Below are 20125 nucleotides of genomic sequence, written 5' to 3'. Positions count from 1 at the left end.
AATGCCAGGAAAAGTTTTGTTGGTGGTGTTTCTGCCAAGTAAACAACTGTTATTTAGTTTACATTTCATGGAAAGATTCCCCTTTCACAATGTGCATGGGAAAATTTGTAGGCCAAGGAATATGAGATAATTTTGCAATGTGTTAATTTAGGGTTTATTATCTGAAAGGTTTTTGTCTTCAGTGAATATTTAACACTTTACATTTAGTTCAACTCAAGTTAGCAGACATTTCCTGAGTTCTTACTACATGCAAGACCCTGGGATGATAAAAACAGTGAATAAGATGTAGATAATTGTGACATTATCTCCAGCTGGTGAGTTCAGAATATATTCACAGAACTAAATATAATATGAATTAAACTGTGGTAAAAGTTGGAATGCAGTATTTATATGCAGGTGCTGTGAGAATGTAGTAGAATAGGGTCAGGGAAAGCCACAATAGATATTCCACTGAAAAATGGTGAAATTGTCACTTAATGAATATGAAGTTTAATAATATAAAGTATTAAAAAGGACAGATTTTGAGCAAACACAGTTATGTATTCCTTTATTATTATGTTTACTTCTCTTTTATTGAATGTACTCCATATACTGTTATGTACAGTGTACTTTAATGAAAATTCATGGTGAATTACTTATAGAATTAGTTACTTTAGGGCCAACTCTTAAATATATAATACTTTAAAATTTTCTTAAATATTCCAAAAATATTTTCTTAATTTGATAGTGCCATAAACTATCTTATATCTGGTACCCTCTCCTATGCTTAGGCTAGAAAATCTATGAATATATTGTCTAACTCTTCAAATACCACTATGCCTCATAAATTACGTATCTGAATTGGACTAATATTTTGTTTATCCCTGCTCTTGAGACTCTTCCCTTATTTCTAATTAAATTTGGAGCAGTGTGAAAAGGTTATCTGTTTGGCTTTAGTGATCTTTGTATATGTAGCTTGTCATGCAATTGACATGAAGATTTACTAAACTGACATTAATGAGAATTCAGGTCTGTTTGAGGCATCACAGAAGTTTACTGAAGGCAGTGTTATGACTGTTATTATTTTAAATTGTAGACCAAAAATGCATGGCAATCTATTATTCCATGGAAAGAATCAAAGACAGTATTTATTCACTGAAAATAACTGGGTAGGCTTCAAGGTTAATTTTAGTTCTCACTTGTAACTTGTCCAAACTAAATCACCACATGGTTTTCCTAATTGATTAGCATACAATCAGCTGCAAAGATTGTGGGACGACATGTTGAATTTGTCATGGGGAATTTAGTCTCCTATATTCAAAATCTGAATCTGTCAGTATTTGTTATGATTCTCAAGATTCTATTAATATTAATGCTTAGCTATAAAGAAAGCCAACCTGTCTGGGATACTGACTGATACCCATTTAGAAATATTTCTGTTTTTGTGTTAATATATGTCTGGTTTCTCTTCGTTTGCTTTTTTATTCTAAAGGACATCTGCATGAAAGCAAGATCTTATTAAGGAAGGGTCTATGTTCTCTGGCCACAGATTCTTTCTTTTAATGCTATGGTCCAGAGCAAGTACAGGTGATTTCCTCATCAGTCTCAGCAAATCAAGCTAAATTCCCTATGTGGTAAAAGAGTGACCTAATGATGTTAAAGACTCATTACATCAAAACCACAGTAAAAAGGCAAGAAAGAAAAATAACTTAAATTTGAGTAGCATTCTTTTGATATATGTCTTGCTCCTAAGTCTTTTCTGAAAAATAGTCAACTTCTAGCTTTGTTACAAATTAAAAATATGCAAACTCTTTTTAAAAATATGAGTCTTAAATGTGTATTTCAGGTCATGGCTATTGGTCGCACCTTTGAGGAGAGTTTCCAGAAGGCTTTACGGATGTGCCACCCTTCTATAGCTGGTTTTACTTCCAGTCTCCCAATGAACAAAGAGTGGCCATCCAACATTGATCTCAGAAGAGAGCTGGCTGAACCATCCAGCACCCGCATCTATGCCATCGCCAAGGTAACATGTGACAAGGGGCGGAGAGCTACCCTTTTTTTTCTTTCCCAGAATACAATCAGCTTGGACTTGAATGTAAAACTGAATCACAAAGTGGTCTTGAATTCAGGAATTTTTGGAAAATCTTTAATTCTCTTTAATAGTATTAAACTGGAGGTTTCTATGGACTTCATCAGATTATTCTATAGCTAATGAAAAATTACCCTTTTTTATTTTCACCTTAAGCCTGGACTTAAAGGGAACACTGCAGTTTTAAAGGATGATCACATAGATAAAATGTTCTTCCCTTTTAGTACATATATTATCAATACTCTTAAATGTTTGATAATATTGACTTATGATTTCCCATCACTCTCATTACTTGCTCATTGAAAATGTGTAAAATTATATTTTAGAAAGGAAGTTGTGTAAAATGGTATCACTTAGTAGGTCCTACCTTAGACTCTAGAATAATCTTTATTTGATTCTTCTTCTGTGTTTAAACAACAAACTGTAAAGAACTTCCATGATTATAGGCTTTTCTATGTAATTATTTTATTGGTCTTACTTATAGAACAAAAAAGCCCCACATTTCTCACTTCCACCCACTAGTTCCCTTTAATGCAAATTAAATGCCATATTAATCTCCTTTCATGTTTACTATGCTTAGAGTTTTGAAGTTTTAGTTCATCTGATTTTATAAAAGGTGATTTGGGCAGCTGGGATCTGTCTGGTCAGAAATCCTTGAATTGCTTTTTGACATTTAAGGAAGGTTAGGTATTAATCCTCCAACAGTACCAAACCACACTGGAGCTAAAGTCCTCTGACCATTTTATGTGTGTGTATGTACATGTGGAATGAGTTGATGAAAATATGAATTTTGTCTTTAAAAAGGGAATCTGTCTTTGTAACTTGTCTTTGTAGCAACAGAAAAATGCTGGTCTTTGTAGCAACAGAAAAATGCTGTTAGTGATTTCGAACTCTGCAACTTTTACGCTCATATATAGAAGGAGGGGAGGGAATGTTTCCTTCATTGCATTTAATGTATATTCTCCTCACCTTTATGGTTTCTAAATGCAGAATATTTCATTTCCATTGAAATTCTGAAGTAGTCTGAGAGATACTAGTATTTTTTGATGGACATTTCTCAAAGTTGACTTTCAAGGGAATAGAGAATTAACATTTTTCCATGGTGGGGGGAGTGATATTAGTAATGAGAGGTCATTTTAGAAAGCCGTTTCACCTTCTTTATTGTTCTTATTTCAGTCTTTTGTTTAAAAAGCAACCTACAACATTCATAACATGTGTATATATGTGTATGTGTGTGTATGTATGTATACATATAATTTTTATTTCCAGACAAAGGACAGTAAATAGATTTTTTCCTTGAGTCTAGTAATCATACTTCTGCCATTTTGAGGTGGATGAACAAGGGAAGTATTTCCAAGTTCCCAGTGAGGCTGTAAAACTCAAGCATATCTCTCATTCTTTTCTAACAGACTTATAAAGGATGAGAATTCAGGGAAAATGTGTGGAGATTCTTTCTTGCACAGAGTATGAGCAAGAAGTGCAGGGTCTGAGGTATAAATTATTGCCTGCCAGCGTGCTGGGAGAAGGAACTGATTTCTGTTTGTTAGAGGTCATCATTACTGTTCATTTCCACAGCAACCAGGAACTTGGTGATTTTGACAAAGAGTGTAAGGAGTGTGGTGGGCTGAAGGGGAAAAAGAATGAAGGGAGTGAGTAAATCTTTGCTCGCTTTCATAATTCTTAGAAAGGGCAACTTGCTCTGAGGTCTGATTTTTGCAGCGGTCTTATTTCAGGATGACTGGATCATCACCTCTTTTGATTTGGGGAGAATACAGGGCATTATTTTTGATTTGGGGAACGTTAGAGTAACCTCCAACTTGTTTGGGGTCATTACGAACTTCATTACGGCTGTGTGACATGGCAAAGCTGCAGCTCTTGAAAGACCGGCAGGATCTTGCTTTCTGTTCAGAACTGTGGATGTGATTCTAGTTGTCCTTCCTCACAGTAAAATGACTGCAGATTCTAGGTCCTTCATCAGTCGCAGGGTAATTACTGTGTGCGATTGTGTGAAAATGTCCTTTGGTCTATCAGAAGTGTCACTACGACCTTAAGGTTCTATTCCCCTCACAGTGTTGATGGTCAAAGAGCCAGTTGTCCCTTTAATCCCTTGGCAAATAAGGCATAATATTAAGTCCTTGGGAACCTGGCTATAGTTATAGGGAGAATTAAACAAAAAAACATAAATAGACTTATGAAACGAATATGTCTTTCAGTATTCACATTAGATGTCATTTTATTCTAGTCAATAGAATTATGAGCTATATTGTTTCTCAACATGTATGATCATGGTCTCTCTGATACCAGAAATAGGTAAAAGTTTTAGGAAAATTAAGCTCCCTTGGTTGAAATATAACAGCAGTTATTAGTTACATATATTTCCTAATGGGATTTAAAAATATAGTGTGCCATAATAAAATATGTTGTTTTGAAATATTTGATTATCATTTTTCATTGAGTATAAATGTTATCTAAACATAGAAAAGAATAAGAGTAGGCATCTTTTGAATAAGAAGGTTTTGGTTTTGAGACTTTATCTCTTCTTTCAGCTGCCTTTTGTACTCAGCTTAATGACCCATAGCTGTAATTTTACTTTTGAGAAATTGCTAAACTAAGCTTGAGGAAAAAGCTGAGCTGCCTATCAGAACAGAAGTTATTACTACATTGTTTTGGAATATATTAGGATTTTGTAAAATGCCTGTCTTAGCACAAAAGTCACAGTAACTGATTCAAAATAATTTTTTGTTTGAAGTCTTCTGTGAGGTAATATTTGAGAGAAATAACACCAAGCGAAATGTGATCCATAAATTCTCAATGACTGGTTTGTGTGAATATGGAATGAAGTGATAAAAATATGCTAAATACGCTAAAGGGTAATTATCCAAAATACAAGTTAAGCGATCATTATATTGATTCTACATGTTCTTACCAATTTGGCATAACTATACTTTCAAGAGATTCTCTTTAATGCCAAAAAGATATACCAGATTTAGAATATAATTGGTAACACAGTCATATAAAAAGCAGGGAAGCAGAGCCTGTTACAGGGATTTTTCTGAGCACACACTACTCTGATTAACTCAGAGTACCTCCTGTGCATGCCATTTGTGGATATAGTTGGCAGTATCTGTAAGTTTATTGGGAGGAACGTCAATGATGTGATATCAGTTTCATTCTCAGTCTATAGCCTCAGGCTCTCTTAACATGGAGAGGAACGGCTGCTATGTTTTCAACCAAATAAGACCTTTATAAGATGTTTGCCAAAGAAAGCATCTCTTCTCCTTTTGGCAGGCCTTGGAAGACAATGTGTCCCTGGATGAGATTATGAAGCTCACATCCATTGACAAGTGGTTTTTGTATAAGATGCGTGACATTTTAAGCATGGAAAAGACACTAAAAGGGCTCAACAGGTAAGGCACTTGTGCTCTGATTCACTCCAGGTATCTTCTGTGCAGTTTTGTCTTCCTTTTACCCTTACACATTTGGCCAAAATTCTGTTTCAATGAAGTAAATAGTGCCAATGCTGCAAAGCAATAGCCATAACCAGAGGAAATGGCAGTTTTTAGACGTTTACCTTTTTAAAGGCATATATTAATAATTTTAATTGTCTTCTACACCTGCCCTACCCTTGACATGAAACATAGTGATGTTTTTATTAGGTCTTCTGAATTTACAAAAATTGGTGTACATTTATGGATTGATGTGCTATTTAATTACCAGACATTACCTAGATTTAAATTTTATTAATCAATAATGAAATGAATACTATTTCTGTTTTCTATTACATTTTCCAAGTTCTGAAGTCTATTCTTCTCTTTTAATATCAACCTACGTATTGCTGTGTATTGATGAGCAAACATATTCCTCTTGCATTCTACTGATATTTTTAACATTGGGACATCCAGTTCAGCATACAAATAAGCCACATTCAAATTTTTGTTAATAGACCCTTTACCTCTCACTAATTTGCATTTTTATCTCCTTTATGGCCAATTATTTTAAAAATTTTATTTCATGTTCAGAACATTCCTATAATGTCAGTATTTTAAAATCTACTTTTTTTCTATTTTCTGAGAAGATCGTTTTTTGAGGCAGCTCAGGCATATGAAGTCACAGATAGGTTTTAAACTTGGATCTGTGATAACAGGAACATGTATTACCAGTTTAAGAAAGACAGTGTATTTCTCTTTAGCTTCTCCTCTTTAAGAGGGCTTTGAAATACACTACTACTGGAAAGAAATCTCACCTACAAGCCTAGGCACATGTTTAGAGAGGGAAAAATTTTGTTTGCAGAAATTATTCTCAAATGATTTTAGTAAATGTAGAAAAATTAATTGCTTAAAATGTTGAAAACAGTGGAAGCTCTCAATGACTGGATTTCTCGACTGTTTAGAAACTGCAACATATAATTGGGTTACTGGGTTTACTTAATCAAAATGTACACAAACTGGGCACTTGCTTTTCTTTTTGAACAGAAGGAGGTTCTTTTTCATCTGTTCAACAATCACCCACAACAAATGCTTGGTTTTGAAAATGGGGGACTCCAATCTGCCAAAAATGAAACTAGCTGTAGTTGCTTGTAAGTCATCCTTTGTAGTGATCATATAAAATGAACATAGATAGAAGCTAAGAATTGAGCCTATACATTCACCTTAGAATTTTGCTGACTTGAGGTTTCCTTTCTTGGTTTATGATGCCAGCAGAACTTCTATGTTGAATTATAGTCTGTTCCACTGTTTTCAGTTTCAAACAACTGATTTCAAATGCCTGTGAAACCATTCCAATTAAACCACATGAGGGTGCTAGAAACTTACAGTATGCCAACCGTAGCAGTGGAAGAGTCCTGGGGTGAAAAACAGCAGATGTTATTGTGATTTAAATTTCCACTTGATATACATTCTGATTTTTGGACAAATTCAATGTTTTAATTGAATAGTTTTTGTTACAAACAGAAGGCAGGTTGAAATTCTAACTAAGCAGAAATAAGTGTATATTGATAGTGAAAAACTGTTTGGAGGATTATTAGAACGACTCACAGTCGTAGATCACTTACAACATCGTTCTGACTTCAACATTTTATTGCATTTTTTGCTGTTAATTTGACATTTTAAAATAAAGTCTCCATTTTCTGGCATAAGTATAATTGTAAATAGAGATTTTTCTATTGTTCATAATCATCTACAATAAAAATTTTTTATATACAACTTAATAATTTAAAAGATTCTAAAACATAATACTTAACAATTGTATCTTGCTTCAAGACCTCAACAGAGGATTTATGGTGTTAGTAAGCCTAAACTCTGAACTTATTATTATCTGATGGACACTTTACATCCTTTTTTTTTTGAGTATCTTAGATGCACACATAGCAATTCAGTAATGACTGTTATTTAGAGGTGTTGGATAAATAGAATAAGAACAGATGGCTACTGAAGCTCCCTGTCCCAGTCATTCTGTGGCATATTGGGATCTGAAGTTGAAAGAATATTGCAACTGATGGTGGGTGAGTGCAGGACTTACATTTTTTTGTTTGTTTGTTTTTGCCCTATTTTGATTATCTTCATGATTAGCCTGGATTATGACATCTTATGCTTTTTTTCAGCCTCTAAATATCCAGAGAGGCTTGGTCATCAAGGCAGATACTGCTCCAACAGTAATAGCTATCTAATAACAGTTGGCATTATATGGCTGAGTTGAGGAAGGTTAAGGTCAGCTGGTTCTTTTTTATCTGTGATTTGTTTCAAAATTTCAACTGCTCCCATGTTCGAAAGCTGACTTTAGATGTAGACCCAGGAAGTAGCTATTTATTTGGTCTGATTTGGGCCAACCCCCAAATTCTCTGGCCTTAGCACGTCTCTGGTACCAATGTGCCCAAGTCCCTTTGCAATTTTCTTATAAGTCCCTGGGAAAATGGGCAGTGGGGATCTTAATTAGGAGAAAGGAGAAACTTAAAGAGAGGATAAAGTGTAGAATGCTAGATGTGGGTTAAGTTTCACCTCGTTCCTTCCTGTGCGCTGGAAGGAGCACAGGCTGTGGAGCCAGTCAGATATGTGGGTGCACAGTATTACCAACTGCAGCATCATGGGCACATCACCTCCCTCACTTCTCCAACCTCACGTGCTTCCTGCTAATGTCTCCTTTATAGTTTTGTTGTGGAGCTTAAATGATATAAATGCAAAGGACCCTTGGCACATGATGAGTGTCCAAGAAAGTTTTCTCTTATTCCCCCTGAAAATGAAAATGCTACTTGTTATACTGATATATGCATTTTAAGACTCATTTTCAGAGTCACGATTTGCATTTGCATATATATTTTGCAATGTGTCATTTCTTAATTTTCTTTATGACGCATTGTCACTTATTTTAATACCAGACCTATTTTTTTTAAATAAGGAAGCAATGATAGCTAGTGATACAAATGCCATTCTTATCAAAAGATCAATAGCACTCCGTTATAATAATGAACAAAAATTCCCACTTTACAGTTGTTAATCATGCTAAAATTCTTCTAAAATGCAATAAATACATTCACTAGCAGAAGATGAGAATAGCACTTAGATTGGTGGCAGTCTATTACTTGTATCTATATATAGTCACCTGAAATGAAGTCCAGAATTTGACTTCCAAATAGAATATACCCACATATTAGGTATATATGTGAATGTCCAGACTGGAGTAGAGAGAAAAAAACAATGATTGTAACAAGGTTAGCATTATGGAAATAACGGATGAGTTTTACATGTCTATGAGAAAGTAGAAATTACAGTTTTCTTACTTCCTTGAAGGGTGGAGATAAACATGTTTCATGTTGAGGATGAAGTATGAAATCCCAGTCTTCTTCAGGGTGATGGGCCAAGTTAGACAGGTGTTAGAATAATCAACTCAGTATCCCTCAGCATCCCAGCTCTGAGTGCTTGCTTCCCTCAGAACTCAGTTTGTTATCTTCAATACATGATCATAGCAATGGCAACCCTCTGGAAACTTCCAGAGCAATAGCCATTCTTACCAACTTAGGTGTTAATCATTATTCAGACAGCTTCAGCAAAGAATTTCTCTTCTATACTTCAGTTCACTGACTTTCTCTTTTTCTTCTTAAACTGTTTATTGCTTCCCGAGGGCATGCTAGGAAAGTTGACTGTCCTAGGCAGTTCCCCAAATTTATAAGCTAGTGTAGTGGAATGAATCGATCTAGAGTGATAACATATTTCACTTTGGATTTCTTTAGGTTTTGAAAAGTTTCTCTTTACTCAATGTGATGTGAGTTGTATCATGGAGGATTCCAATGCCTATTATGCATATGCATTGGGATTCATATGTTTGATCTATTAACCTCACATTACCAGATCACTTTGCAAGTAGTTTAGGAAAATTGAGCTTGTCAGAATTTTCGGTGTAATTACAACATTTTCAAAAGCTCTCTTCATTGGCCTTCACTACCAAGCTATCCAGACTTTAGTGTATCTCTTTTCCCCATACTCACTCATCTTACCAACATTGACTCTTTTACACAAAATGCTCCTCCCATATAGCATTTTCACTAGAAGAAAAATGCATTTATTTTGATCTATTAAAAATTACAGAAGTCTGACCTGTAATCCTTTCCTCCATTAGTCCATAGACAGATTCAATTCTAGTCACGCAAATAAAACTGGATTGGAGGACAGAAGCACAGGTAGTGTATGTCAAACAGATAAATATGTCAAATGTCTTTATCAGCTAGGTTCTCTTGATATAGCTGGTTCTCTAAAGTAAAAAAAGAATGGATTTAGAGCTCTATGTGTTAATACAGAAACTTGAATTTTGATTCCGTCAAACGCCTTCCAGGTGTAAGATAATGATCAACGAATTTATTGACTACATATCAGGCACTGTTCTAATTGCATTATTTCATTTAATCCTTACCACAACCTAAGAAAGTCAGTAATTATCCCAATTTTATAGGTAGTAAACTGAGGTTCTGAGATATTTAGCAACGTCCTTGATATCACATGCTAATAAATGACAGAATTGAGATCAAACCTGAGCAGGACTCCAGAGCCTAGGATGTTTTATATTTAAACCCTATACGCATGCGCACACACACACACACACACATACACACACACACACACATATATATATATATATATGTTTAGGGATGTGGAAAGGTGGAAAGGTGAATTATATAACATCTGGAGGAAATCAGACTACATGTAGTAGACACTTCCAGCATAGTGACAGTATTTAATAAAGCGATGATAGTCCCATCATCATAGAACTAGCACATTTGATAAAGGTTTCAACAATATTAGTAATAAATAGATAAGCACAGATACAAAAATATCACAGTTGAACCCCTTTCACTATAAGTAAGGAAGTTAGTCAACTGTAGTAAATCTTCTTTGTGGGCAAGAACTATTTAAAGACACTACACCCCAAACCTTTTTATTTATAATATCAAGTTGGATTAACAATTTTAGATTGAAAGACTGTCATGATACTTAAAAAAAAATACCAACCTGAATGTGCAAGAAAAAATGTGAATATGCTAATTACCAGCTTTGAGCACCTGCCTATAACTCTTTTTTACATTTTTTTCTTTATTTTAATTTTTAGTTTCTTTTGCTATTTCTGACTGACATGTGTAGCTGAAGAACTTTATTATACCTGCCTAAGTCGTATAATTTTGCTCTTTTACTGACTGGAACTAAGTTGAATTAAGTTTTGAATCCTTTTTTCAGTGATTAGCTTAAAGAAGGTGCCATCCACTGCTTGTGCTGTACCATGTTAAATCACCAAATGGAAAGTTTCCACCCGTTATGATGACTGCTTGTTCTTTTGCATTTCATTCAGTTTGGGCAATTTTCCCAGTATGGTCCATTTTGCTCTCTGGTGTTTTTTTTTTTTTTTTTGCACAATGCTGCTATTTATGTTAGCAACATAATGCTTGACTGTTTAAAAGGACTCTGTTTTCATCCATTTTAGATGTTCAAAAGTAGGGGATATGACCACTGTGATACAGTTTACACCATATATGTGGCTAAGTTTGGGGGCACCATATATGTGGCTAAGTTTTGGATTTATTTCTCTATTAATGATTGATATAAATTTAATTTACTATGGATTAATATGCAAGTTATTCAGAAATTGCTTTTGTCCACTATTCTGTAGGCTCATATGTTGTTTTTTTTAACTTTTAATTCTGATAATATTAATATTCTCTTCCCCCTTCACTGCCACTTATTGCTACAATGTAGTAAAAAAAGAGGAAAGTGTGCTTTTGAAGGGCCTAATTTTCATCTGAACATCACTATGTTCAATGTGATAAACTACATCCATTGGTGAGTGCTAAAAAGTCATAGGTGTGCCTATAGCTTAGGAAAACAATCTGGGGCAAGCCTGGTGAGTTCCACTTGGGCATTCAAGTGCTAAATTGAGCTCAGTAAAGTTGGCCATTTCCCTGCAGCCACAAACTTCTGGCAGATGTAATAATGCAAGTGTCACCTTAGCTGGAACACTCTCTTTGAATGTCCTCTCCTACACACGTTAGTTTCTATTGACTTTTTATTTAACTTGTTCAGGAGGCGTGGCAAAACCAGACAAGAACGTTTTGTGCTTGTATTTGATTGAAGTTTTCTAGGGAAAAGTGTCACCTAAAAGTCATTAAAACTTAGGCATAACTACTATGTATACAACAGATAACTAATGAGAACCTATTGTTTAGCACAGGGAACTGTACTCAATAATCTGTGGTGACCTAACTGGAAGGAAACCAAAAAAGGGTGGCTATATGTATATGTATAGCTGATTCACTTTGCTGTACAGCAGAAACTAACACAACATTGTAAAGCAGCTATACGCCAATAAAAATTAAAAAAAACCCAAAACTTAAGCTTAAGACAGAGAAGGATCATTACTTTACTTTCTAATGATAATTTATACTTTTTGGTAGAAAAAATTAACAGTAATCATTTAGCCTTAAAGGGTATTTAATATAGAAGCAATTTAGAGAAAAATGTAGATTTCACTATATATAATGTATAATCACATGTTATAATTTTTATGATCCTTTACTATGATATATGCTTATGATACCATTTGTTGTTTTCTCCACCCCAGTCTGTGGACCTTCATATATATATGAACATATATATATACACACACACACACACATACATACATACACACACACTAATGTATATATATGTGTGTGTATATATATATACACACTAAGTGCTTGGGTGTTTATTATTTTGAATGTAGAATGAGAATAGAGATGGTTGGACACTTTAGTGGAACCCATTGATCTGATTTGCAGAAAATAGGTTATGTCCTCTGACTTCACTATCAACTCACACTATATTTCTAAGTCTCAGTTTCACCCTAGTTTAAAAAATATATATTCTCTTATTTTACTAGTTAGCCATGCTTCTAAGATGAATATATATTATGTATAAAGTAATTGACTCTAAAGGAAAACAATTTTATTAGTTACTACATATTAGTATCCTATGGTTTGTCTTCATACCCTAAACCGTTTATCTAATAAACCTCTTCACGAATACTAAATATTGGACCTTACATAAAAAGGTTAGTATTTCTTCTGGAAAAGAGGAACATTACTGTGGGAATTTCCATGCCCATGAACTAATGCCAAAAATATATTTTATTTTTTATTTGTTTTTATGTTCCATGTGATATTTTAGGCGATGTCACAGATTTGACAAGCCTCTATGAATTTTTCTAACTAATAATTTATTATATCAGGTATATTGTGAATAAAATTTTACATCAAATAGTTAATGTTCTGAGAACCCTCATTGAATTAATTATTTAAACATTGCTTTCATAGTTTTGACAAATAATTTTGCATTTTGAAAGAGTGAGAGAGAACTTGAGTCTGGCATGGGCAAGATGCATGTTTCACCTAAAATGTTTTCAGAGTGATGTTCACATCATTCATAAAATAAATATATATTTTCTGCTTATTGATTCTTATATGTTCGATAGTTCCAAAAATCTTAAGTTGGTTTAAAATAACATATACTCATAATTTGTATGTATGTATGTATCTGTTAATAGCCAGGATTTAATAGATTATCCGTATGTCAACATCTGTGATCTCAGCATGATAGGTTATTTACTTGATGACATTTCTCTTTATTAGGAGCTGTTATTAGACCAAATCGTATTGTTAGTTGCCTTCAATGGGTTTGTAATCTATTTTTGAAGATTTGTATATGCTTAGGTATACATAAGACAGGATGCTTTTAATGGACCAAGAAGCTCTAAGATCTTTGTGTACTAAGTTATCTCATATAAATCACAGTTTAAGAGTTCTTAGAAGGTAGGCAACCCTACCCCATATTTTATAAACAAGACAGTGACTCAGAACATTTAAATAAATTTTTCAAGATTTCAGGGGAAGTGCACACGGAAGCCACGATCTGAGCTCAGGACTTTTGGAATCCAAGGATAGCATCTTTCCTTCAATATATCTCTATGCCATGCGAACCAAGGGAAGAGAGAATTATACATAAATAAATAGGAAGACACTGTCAGCAATATGTCGTGGTTTAGGGAGAGCAGAGAGGGAGAGAATTGAGCAAGTCCACCAAATTTGTTGATGGGGAGGAAAGAGTAGGAGCTAGACTAAAAGGACCAAACGTGCAATGAGAAAGAAGTAGGTAAATGGATGAATTGTACTCAGGAAGTGACAAATCGTGTTTGCTATTATTTTGTTATATTTATGCTGTATTTCATAAAAATGAGAATCTTCCTATAAGGAAATAAAGGTTGTGAACAGAAATTAAAGTGAATACTCTGTACCTATTTGCTCAATGTACGTTATAGTTGGAGCCACACAATTTCACTCATTGTTCTGTAATTACTACATACTAGGAGGATGCTCCAATTAATCTGTAAATTCCATTAGGGCAAATTTCAAATACCATGTCTTAATATACTTTTATTATAAGATTTTCTTAAAAGCTTCTGCTGATTTATGTGAATGAAGAATGGACTTCACCATTCTAAAAAGTAGTGTCAGTTCTGAAACAGATAAGAATGATTTTCAGTTCTTTATATACTATATATTTTCTTGGAAATTGACCTTGCATAGAGTAAAATCTCAATAATATTTGTATGATAATATTCCCATTAAATTAATAAAAAATATTTTTAGTAGAAAGTAAAAATCAGAATTTTTCAGTCATGCCAAAGAAGGGAGATTGGAGTGGAGGAAAATATATTACAATTCCTGGTTGCTCAAGGGACCCACAAAATTATTAATTGGAAAATCTGTAGTCCAAAATATAAACTCTGGGGACTTTCTAGTTGTTAAGACTCTGTGTTTCCAATGCAGGGGGCATGGGTTCGATCCCTAGTCGGGGAAATAAGGTCTCACATGCTGCACAGTGTGGCCAAAAGATAAAATAAAATAAACAGAATATAAACTCTGTGTTGGAAGACACTGGAAATCAGCATCTCTAGGTTTTCATTATTTAAGTGACTATATATTTACTAATTAGCTAGGAAGTCTCTGAATGACTATTTTCTAATAAAAGGGGATATATCTAATTGTTTTTTACAGTCAAATAGAAATTATATATACTGGGAGCACTATAATACTTACATGGACATTGTAAACTCTATTGCCTGTTGAGAACAAGCCAAAATTTACACAGTTTGTTTGTTTTTTGTCTGTGCCATGGTTCCCCGACCAGGGATCAAACCCACGCCCCCTGCAGTGGAAGTTCAGACTTAACCGCTGGACCACCAGGGAAGTCCCTACCTAGTTTTGATTTTAAAAGTTATCTAAGTTTTCAAAATTGCAAATTTCTAGAAAACTTTTTATGAGAAATATTCATAAATATGTACAATGGTAGTGCAGGCTCTGATTTAATTAACCAGCAAAGAAGATTAAGGTGAAAAATATATAATCATAACACTTATGATACAGAGATTTGTATTTCTCTGGTGACCTTAAGGTGAATTTCTGTTATAATACAAGTGGAAAATAATCACTATTCTATCTTTGTAGGTGGTGAAACTGAGTCACACAGAGGTGTGTGTCATATTTTATGTCACACCAGTCAGAGGAAAGCAAGAAATCTAGCCCAGGGCTTCTGCCTTCAGTTCTAGTCGCTAACCCTTTTCAAAAGCTTCTTTGTAGAGATATGACTTTTAAATCAGACAGCTGGAGATCAGCTCCTCCTTAGCTGTCAAGTTGTGAGCTGCGTGTTTCCCTGCCTGAATTGTTGACCCCACTTAGAGCAGAAGCCTTGTAAGAGATGTGCCCTTCTCTAAACCCTTGTGAGGAAAACGCGGGGGCCTGGAAAGCAGAAAGCCTTGGTGAGTCACCTTTAAGAGATGTAAACAGAATTTTCAAGAGAATGGAGAGCTAGCGTAAGAATTTTCTTTTTAAATTTTTCTGTATTTATGAGACGGTATATATACGTGTGTGTATATATGCACACATACATACATGTACATATTTTTTTTCTTTAAATAAAATGTAAATGCCTTACTTCCATGTTAATGCGGGTGTGAGTTAAAAGCTCCTGAAGTGTACAATGGAAATTAAATGTAGACAAAATAGTCTGCCTGAGCTATAGTTACAGATGCTAGATAACCACTCACTGGCCCTCAGGATTTTTCACCTTCTCATTCATACCTGAGATGCCTTTATGGGCGCATAACCTCCGCTAGTGCCCTGGGAGCTAAAGTGGGTGATGTGTATCTCGAGGAGTGAGGCAGTGGCCTTGCCTCCCTGACTTTAGATTCAGTCAGTGATATTGGCCTATCTAAGGTTGAAGTAGGCAGTTAGGCACTATTTGCCTATGTAAATATAGTAATGATAACATAATGGCCATCACATGGTTATGTTGATATTGCCCATACTGCCTCATACCCTACCTACCACCTATCTTTAGCAGATGGTCTGGTTTAATTGACCATACTTAGCTCTAGGTAACTTGAAGAGGGAGCTACTCACTCGGTTCTTGAGTATATAGTTTTTAGTATGAAACAGATGAGAATTTTTGCTATCTGGGTATTATATGTCTTCTTCTGAAAAACCCTCAGTGATAAAGATTTTTGACTTCCATGTACATAGTAATCCTCAAATTATCATAGATCTAGTGTGACATGTCACCAGGAATTTAATTCTAGAATTTTTCTACATCTACATTTTTCTACATTTAATTCTACAATTTTTCTAGAAATGGCTTCTTATTTTTCCCCTTTCTAGAAAAGGCTTACATTTTCTCATTTAAGAACTAGGAAAATTTGGTGAAAAATTATTTCTACACAAGTTATATTTAGCAAGAAAAAAAAATCTATGCAGTAGTTATCAGTAGATAGGCTTCACTTAAGTAAATAATTTTAATAAGATTCTAAGTAATAGTTTCTAAAAGTCAAAGAAAGTTACACATTTGTTATATATTTGTTGCTTGGACAACATATGTGGTATTTGGAAAACTACTCTGTGGAAACGTGACTTGCTTTAAACAAAGATGATGGAGAAGTTTTAAAATATAGGACTTCCAAATAAGCTTATTGTGACATCAAAGAATGCTCATTCAATGTCAGTTTTCTACTGGGGCCTTATACAATATTTCTTTTTATCCACTGGATTTAAATTCTGGATGTATAACAAACCTATATTCATGGAAAAATCCAGAATTTTGCTTACTGAATACATCCTCTTAATTTTTGAAAAAGAATACACTGAGTGTATTTTAAATTATAAATACATTTTCTAAGCAGAAATAACAGAAGCAATATTCCATAGTATAGACTTTGCCTTTTAGCTCAATCTGATCAGGTGAAAGCTATTTTCTTAGTAGAAGCCTGCTCTTTTGAATGTAGCAGAACACTTTTTTATATACTAATGGACAAGTCTTATTACTGTGATTAGGTGGTTTCCATTTGTTTTTCATTGTTAGCAATCAAGGGCAGAGAAAGAGAGTCACAGCATTCTCAACTAGAGATCACTGAGATACAAAATGTGTTTTATTAAGGATCAAAAATTATGATTAACCTAACCTATATTAGGTTATTTTCCCCATTTTCATTACTTGGTATTCATAGAATATAATTATGATGTTATAATCATCATATATTAATGATGTATATAAATGAGCTTACCAGATTAAAAGTTATATAACAATATTTCTGGATTATTGGGATCACTAAAGATTGGTTAAAAATGAACATAGGATTCAGGAATTTAAAAATTGCCTACTTAAAAATATCTACTGTATCAATTTCTCCTAAGGTTTTCTTCTAGTTTTGATTTTGTTGTTTGTAATAGCCTTTAAGGTGAAGTATAATTTTAAGCGTGTCATCCCTTGAAAATCAGCGCTTGCAATTTTATAGCATTATTGTGATAGTGCTAAGTGGACCCAGATCCTAATAAATACTTCTCATACTGTCATGGTTTCACATGAACATCGGATCACTGTTTGTCCCAGACATGAGAGATAAAGATCAAGGTTTTCTTTAACTCTTCCAAAAACCTCATTGCTGTACAGAAATAAGGCATGGTGCTCTCAAAAATTAAGAGAAAATAGTAGTACTTACCAATTTCCTGGGTTTTATCCTTTGCTTTTCTAAATGCTGCTTCTGCTTTTGAAAAATGTCTTTTTCATTTCTCTCAAGGAAAGAGGTAACAACCCGTCTCCTTGACAGAAAAAATGAGAAGACAACTTCTCCACTTGATTGCATTATTGTGATTGTGGCATGGTCCTGAACCCGTGAAATGCCAAAAATAATCAGTGAAGCCCTGTAAAACTCAGGGGAGAGGCTGGTGAGGGGTCTTGGAACAGAGCACATACATCTTTCTCAGTTCTCTTTCCTTATTAAAACTGGTGTCATTACTGAACATCAGGCCTAGTGTTTTTCTTAGCTTCTGCCTTTTGGGGGATGTTTTAAAAGAAAATAATAATAAAATTGTAAGCCCATCCCATAATTGTAGGCCAAGTGGAGTGCTCATTTTCACATTAGAGTTTGTGCTATCTGGAGGGAAATTTGTTTAGTATTACTTGTGAGTTGGTGGATCAGATAAAAGCCAGTCAAGTGGAAGAGAGGACCGAGTGAAGTACGCGGGCTCCCCTGGTAATTGCGAAGCTGCAGGCGTTCCTCCAGTCAGTTAAGAGATTTCCCCAGCTCCTGTGTGCCAGGTGAAAATTTCCTCATTAAGGGGAATTTATTCCATTTCCTTTTATCATTTATTATTGAAGACTAAGTGTGAGTGGCGGAATCTTCAGAGATGACAGGGTAGGGTAGAATTTTAAACAATAACAAAATCTACATCGGAAGTCGAGGAGAAAGAGAGAGGCTTGTATTGTTTATAAAACGGGGAGAACACATGAGAGACTTCTCGCTGTAGAAGCTGAGCCATCCTGTCTAACCGTTAAAAGGTGACGTCAGAGCATGTAAAAGTCTGATCTTCTATTTTTAAGACGTTTTTCCCCCTCTAAAATTTCAGACTGTCATTTGGTGCTGCTAAGTAGCGAGAAACTGAAGATTATGAAAAGGCCAGGCTCACAGCTATTTGGGTTTCTTTGTTTAATTGTTTAGAATCTGTTATGCAGTGATGAACGTGTAACCTTCGAAGAGTTTGCCCTTGAACTCTGAAAGCAAGGAAAGCTGGTAGGGGAAGGAAAATTTGTATACGTAGTATATTTTAGAGGACACGGTTCTGAAATATGGATTTAATGTGTTCATGTTCAAAGGAGTAAGGATAAACATACTAGTGTACTCAAATACATATCGAATAACAGAAGGGTAATTTATTTATTATACGTATTTTAACACTGTGTTCTTTAGTGCAATATGTTCCATTCAACTGAGCACATTTCTCTCTTGGTATAATGCTTCCTCAATTTACAATATAATATAAATGGAGCATTTCCTATTGAGGATTCTAAAACAGTTTTGAATTACAAATTCAGTGTTTATCTTTCTTTTAGTAATTATTCTGTTTTGAGTTTGTTCCAAATTAAGGTTTTCATTTTCCCTTGAAAAAAATGGAAATATTATAGCCCTGTCCCTAAAACAAGCTTTTACCTAGCTTGATATAAAAAAAAACCTCACTCTGGTGGGAATTCCTTTTAGCAGACAAAATGGGGGCACCTCAATATGGGCAGATAAAGATGAGAAGCATATATCTAAATCACATTGTTAAATGAGCTTTATGTTCATTTAAGATGATTCATCTTGTATTTGACTCTGAAGAGGTTTAACCTTATCTAAATCACTGGCGCAAAGCTAATGAATCATGTCTTCAAACTGTCTCTTCCCTTATTTTATTATAATGGAACTCAGAATAAAATTTTGTATCAGAACAAGTAGGGAATGAAGTGAATTTTCTTCTGTGTGTAATGACATGCCAGCCAACCTTGTGTTACGCAGAAACAGTGGAGAGAGTGAATGAGGGAAATAATGGAGAGCGGCTACCTACGTCCTGTCTTGGAGTTAGGGGTAACACGCAGAATTAGGACTATGATCAACGTGGAAAGGAATCTAACTTGTCTGTGTCTTTGTAACTGCCATGGTGGGTCAGAATCAACATCTCTTTTCTCAGGGAGGAGGATTGCAAAGTGCTTTGCACTATTTCATTAACATGTCTAAAGAGTAGAAATTAATAACCAGAGAAGCCATAAATGAAGTACTGTAGAAGATATATTACTTGGAACTTCATAGGAACATATCTACCCAATATTTGCATTCAAGTTGAAATAGATGAACATGAATATATTCATATGCCATTCCAATTTAATACACCCTAATTTTAAGATGTTTAAATATCATATCATGCTATTGATCTAGTTATTTGAATATTGAGTGAAAGTTAAATCAGTTTGTGGCTCACCAAGAAAATATTCTGAGAATCAGCTTGTGAGCTTAAAACATGCACTTTGTAGGTCTAGCTTGAAGCATCTGTTTTATAACTCTCACCTGAGCGGGTGCCTATGGAGAAGTAGTTTTCACCCCCATTCTGAAACTCTGTCATTCATTATTTTGTGTTACTGTTGCTTTTCTCAGCATCCCCTTTAAATAATGAAAACTCTCTGA

At 34.5% G+C, this 20125-nt stretch overlaps 1 protein-coding gene across 2 annotated transcripts in view; it reads left to right on the top strand.

The window, feature by feature from the left end:
* Nucleotides 1-20125, top strand: part of CPS1 (carbamoyl-phosphate synthase 1) — a 144656-nt gene that overhangs the window by 71908 nt on the left and 52623 nt on the right. For both annotated transcript variants that reach the window (XR_003793943.1, XM_029225263.1), the window contains exons 20-21: nucleotides 1826-2002; nucleotides 5357-5475. Coding sequence is in view for 1 of the 2 variants with exons in the window: in XM_029225263.1 (XP_029081096.1) it covers nucleotides 1826-2002; nucleotides 5357-5475 (296 nt within the window). In the remaining variant the exon portion in view is untranslated. The remainder of the gene's footprint in view (nucleotides 1-1825; nucleotides 2003-5356; nucleotides 5476-20125) is intronic.

Source organism: Monodon monoceros, unplaced genomic scaffold, assembly GCF_005190385.1.
Source record: "Monodon monoceros isolate NGI ecotype Baffin Bay Population unplaced genomic scaffold, NGI_Narwhal_1 Super_Scaffold_16, whole genome shotgun sequence".
Lineage (NCBI taxonomy): Eukaryota > Metazoa > Chordata > Mammalia > Artiodactyla > Monodontidae > Monodon > Monodon monoceros.
The sequence above is the reverse complement of the archived record's forward strand: the minus strand, read 5'-3'. Positions and strand labels throughout refer to the sequence as shown.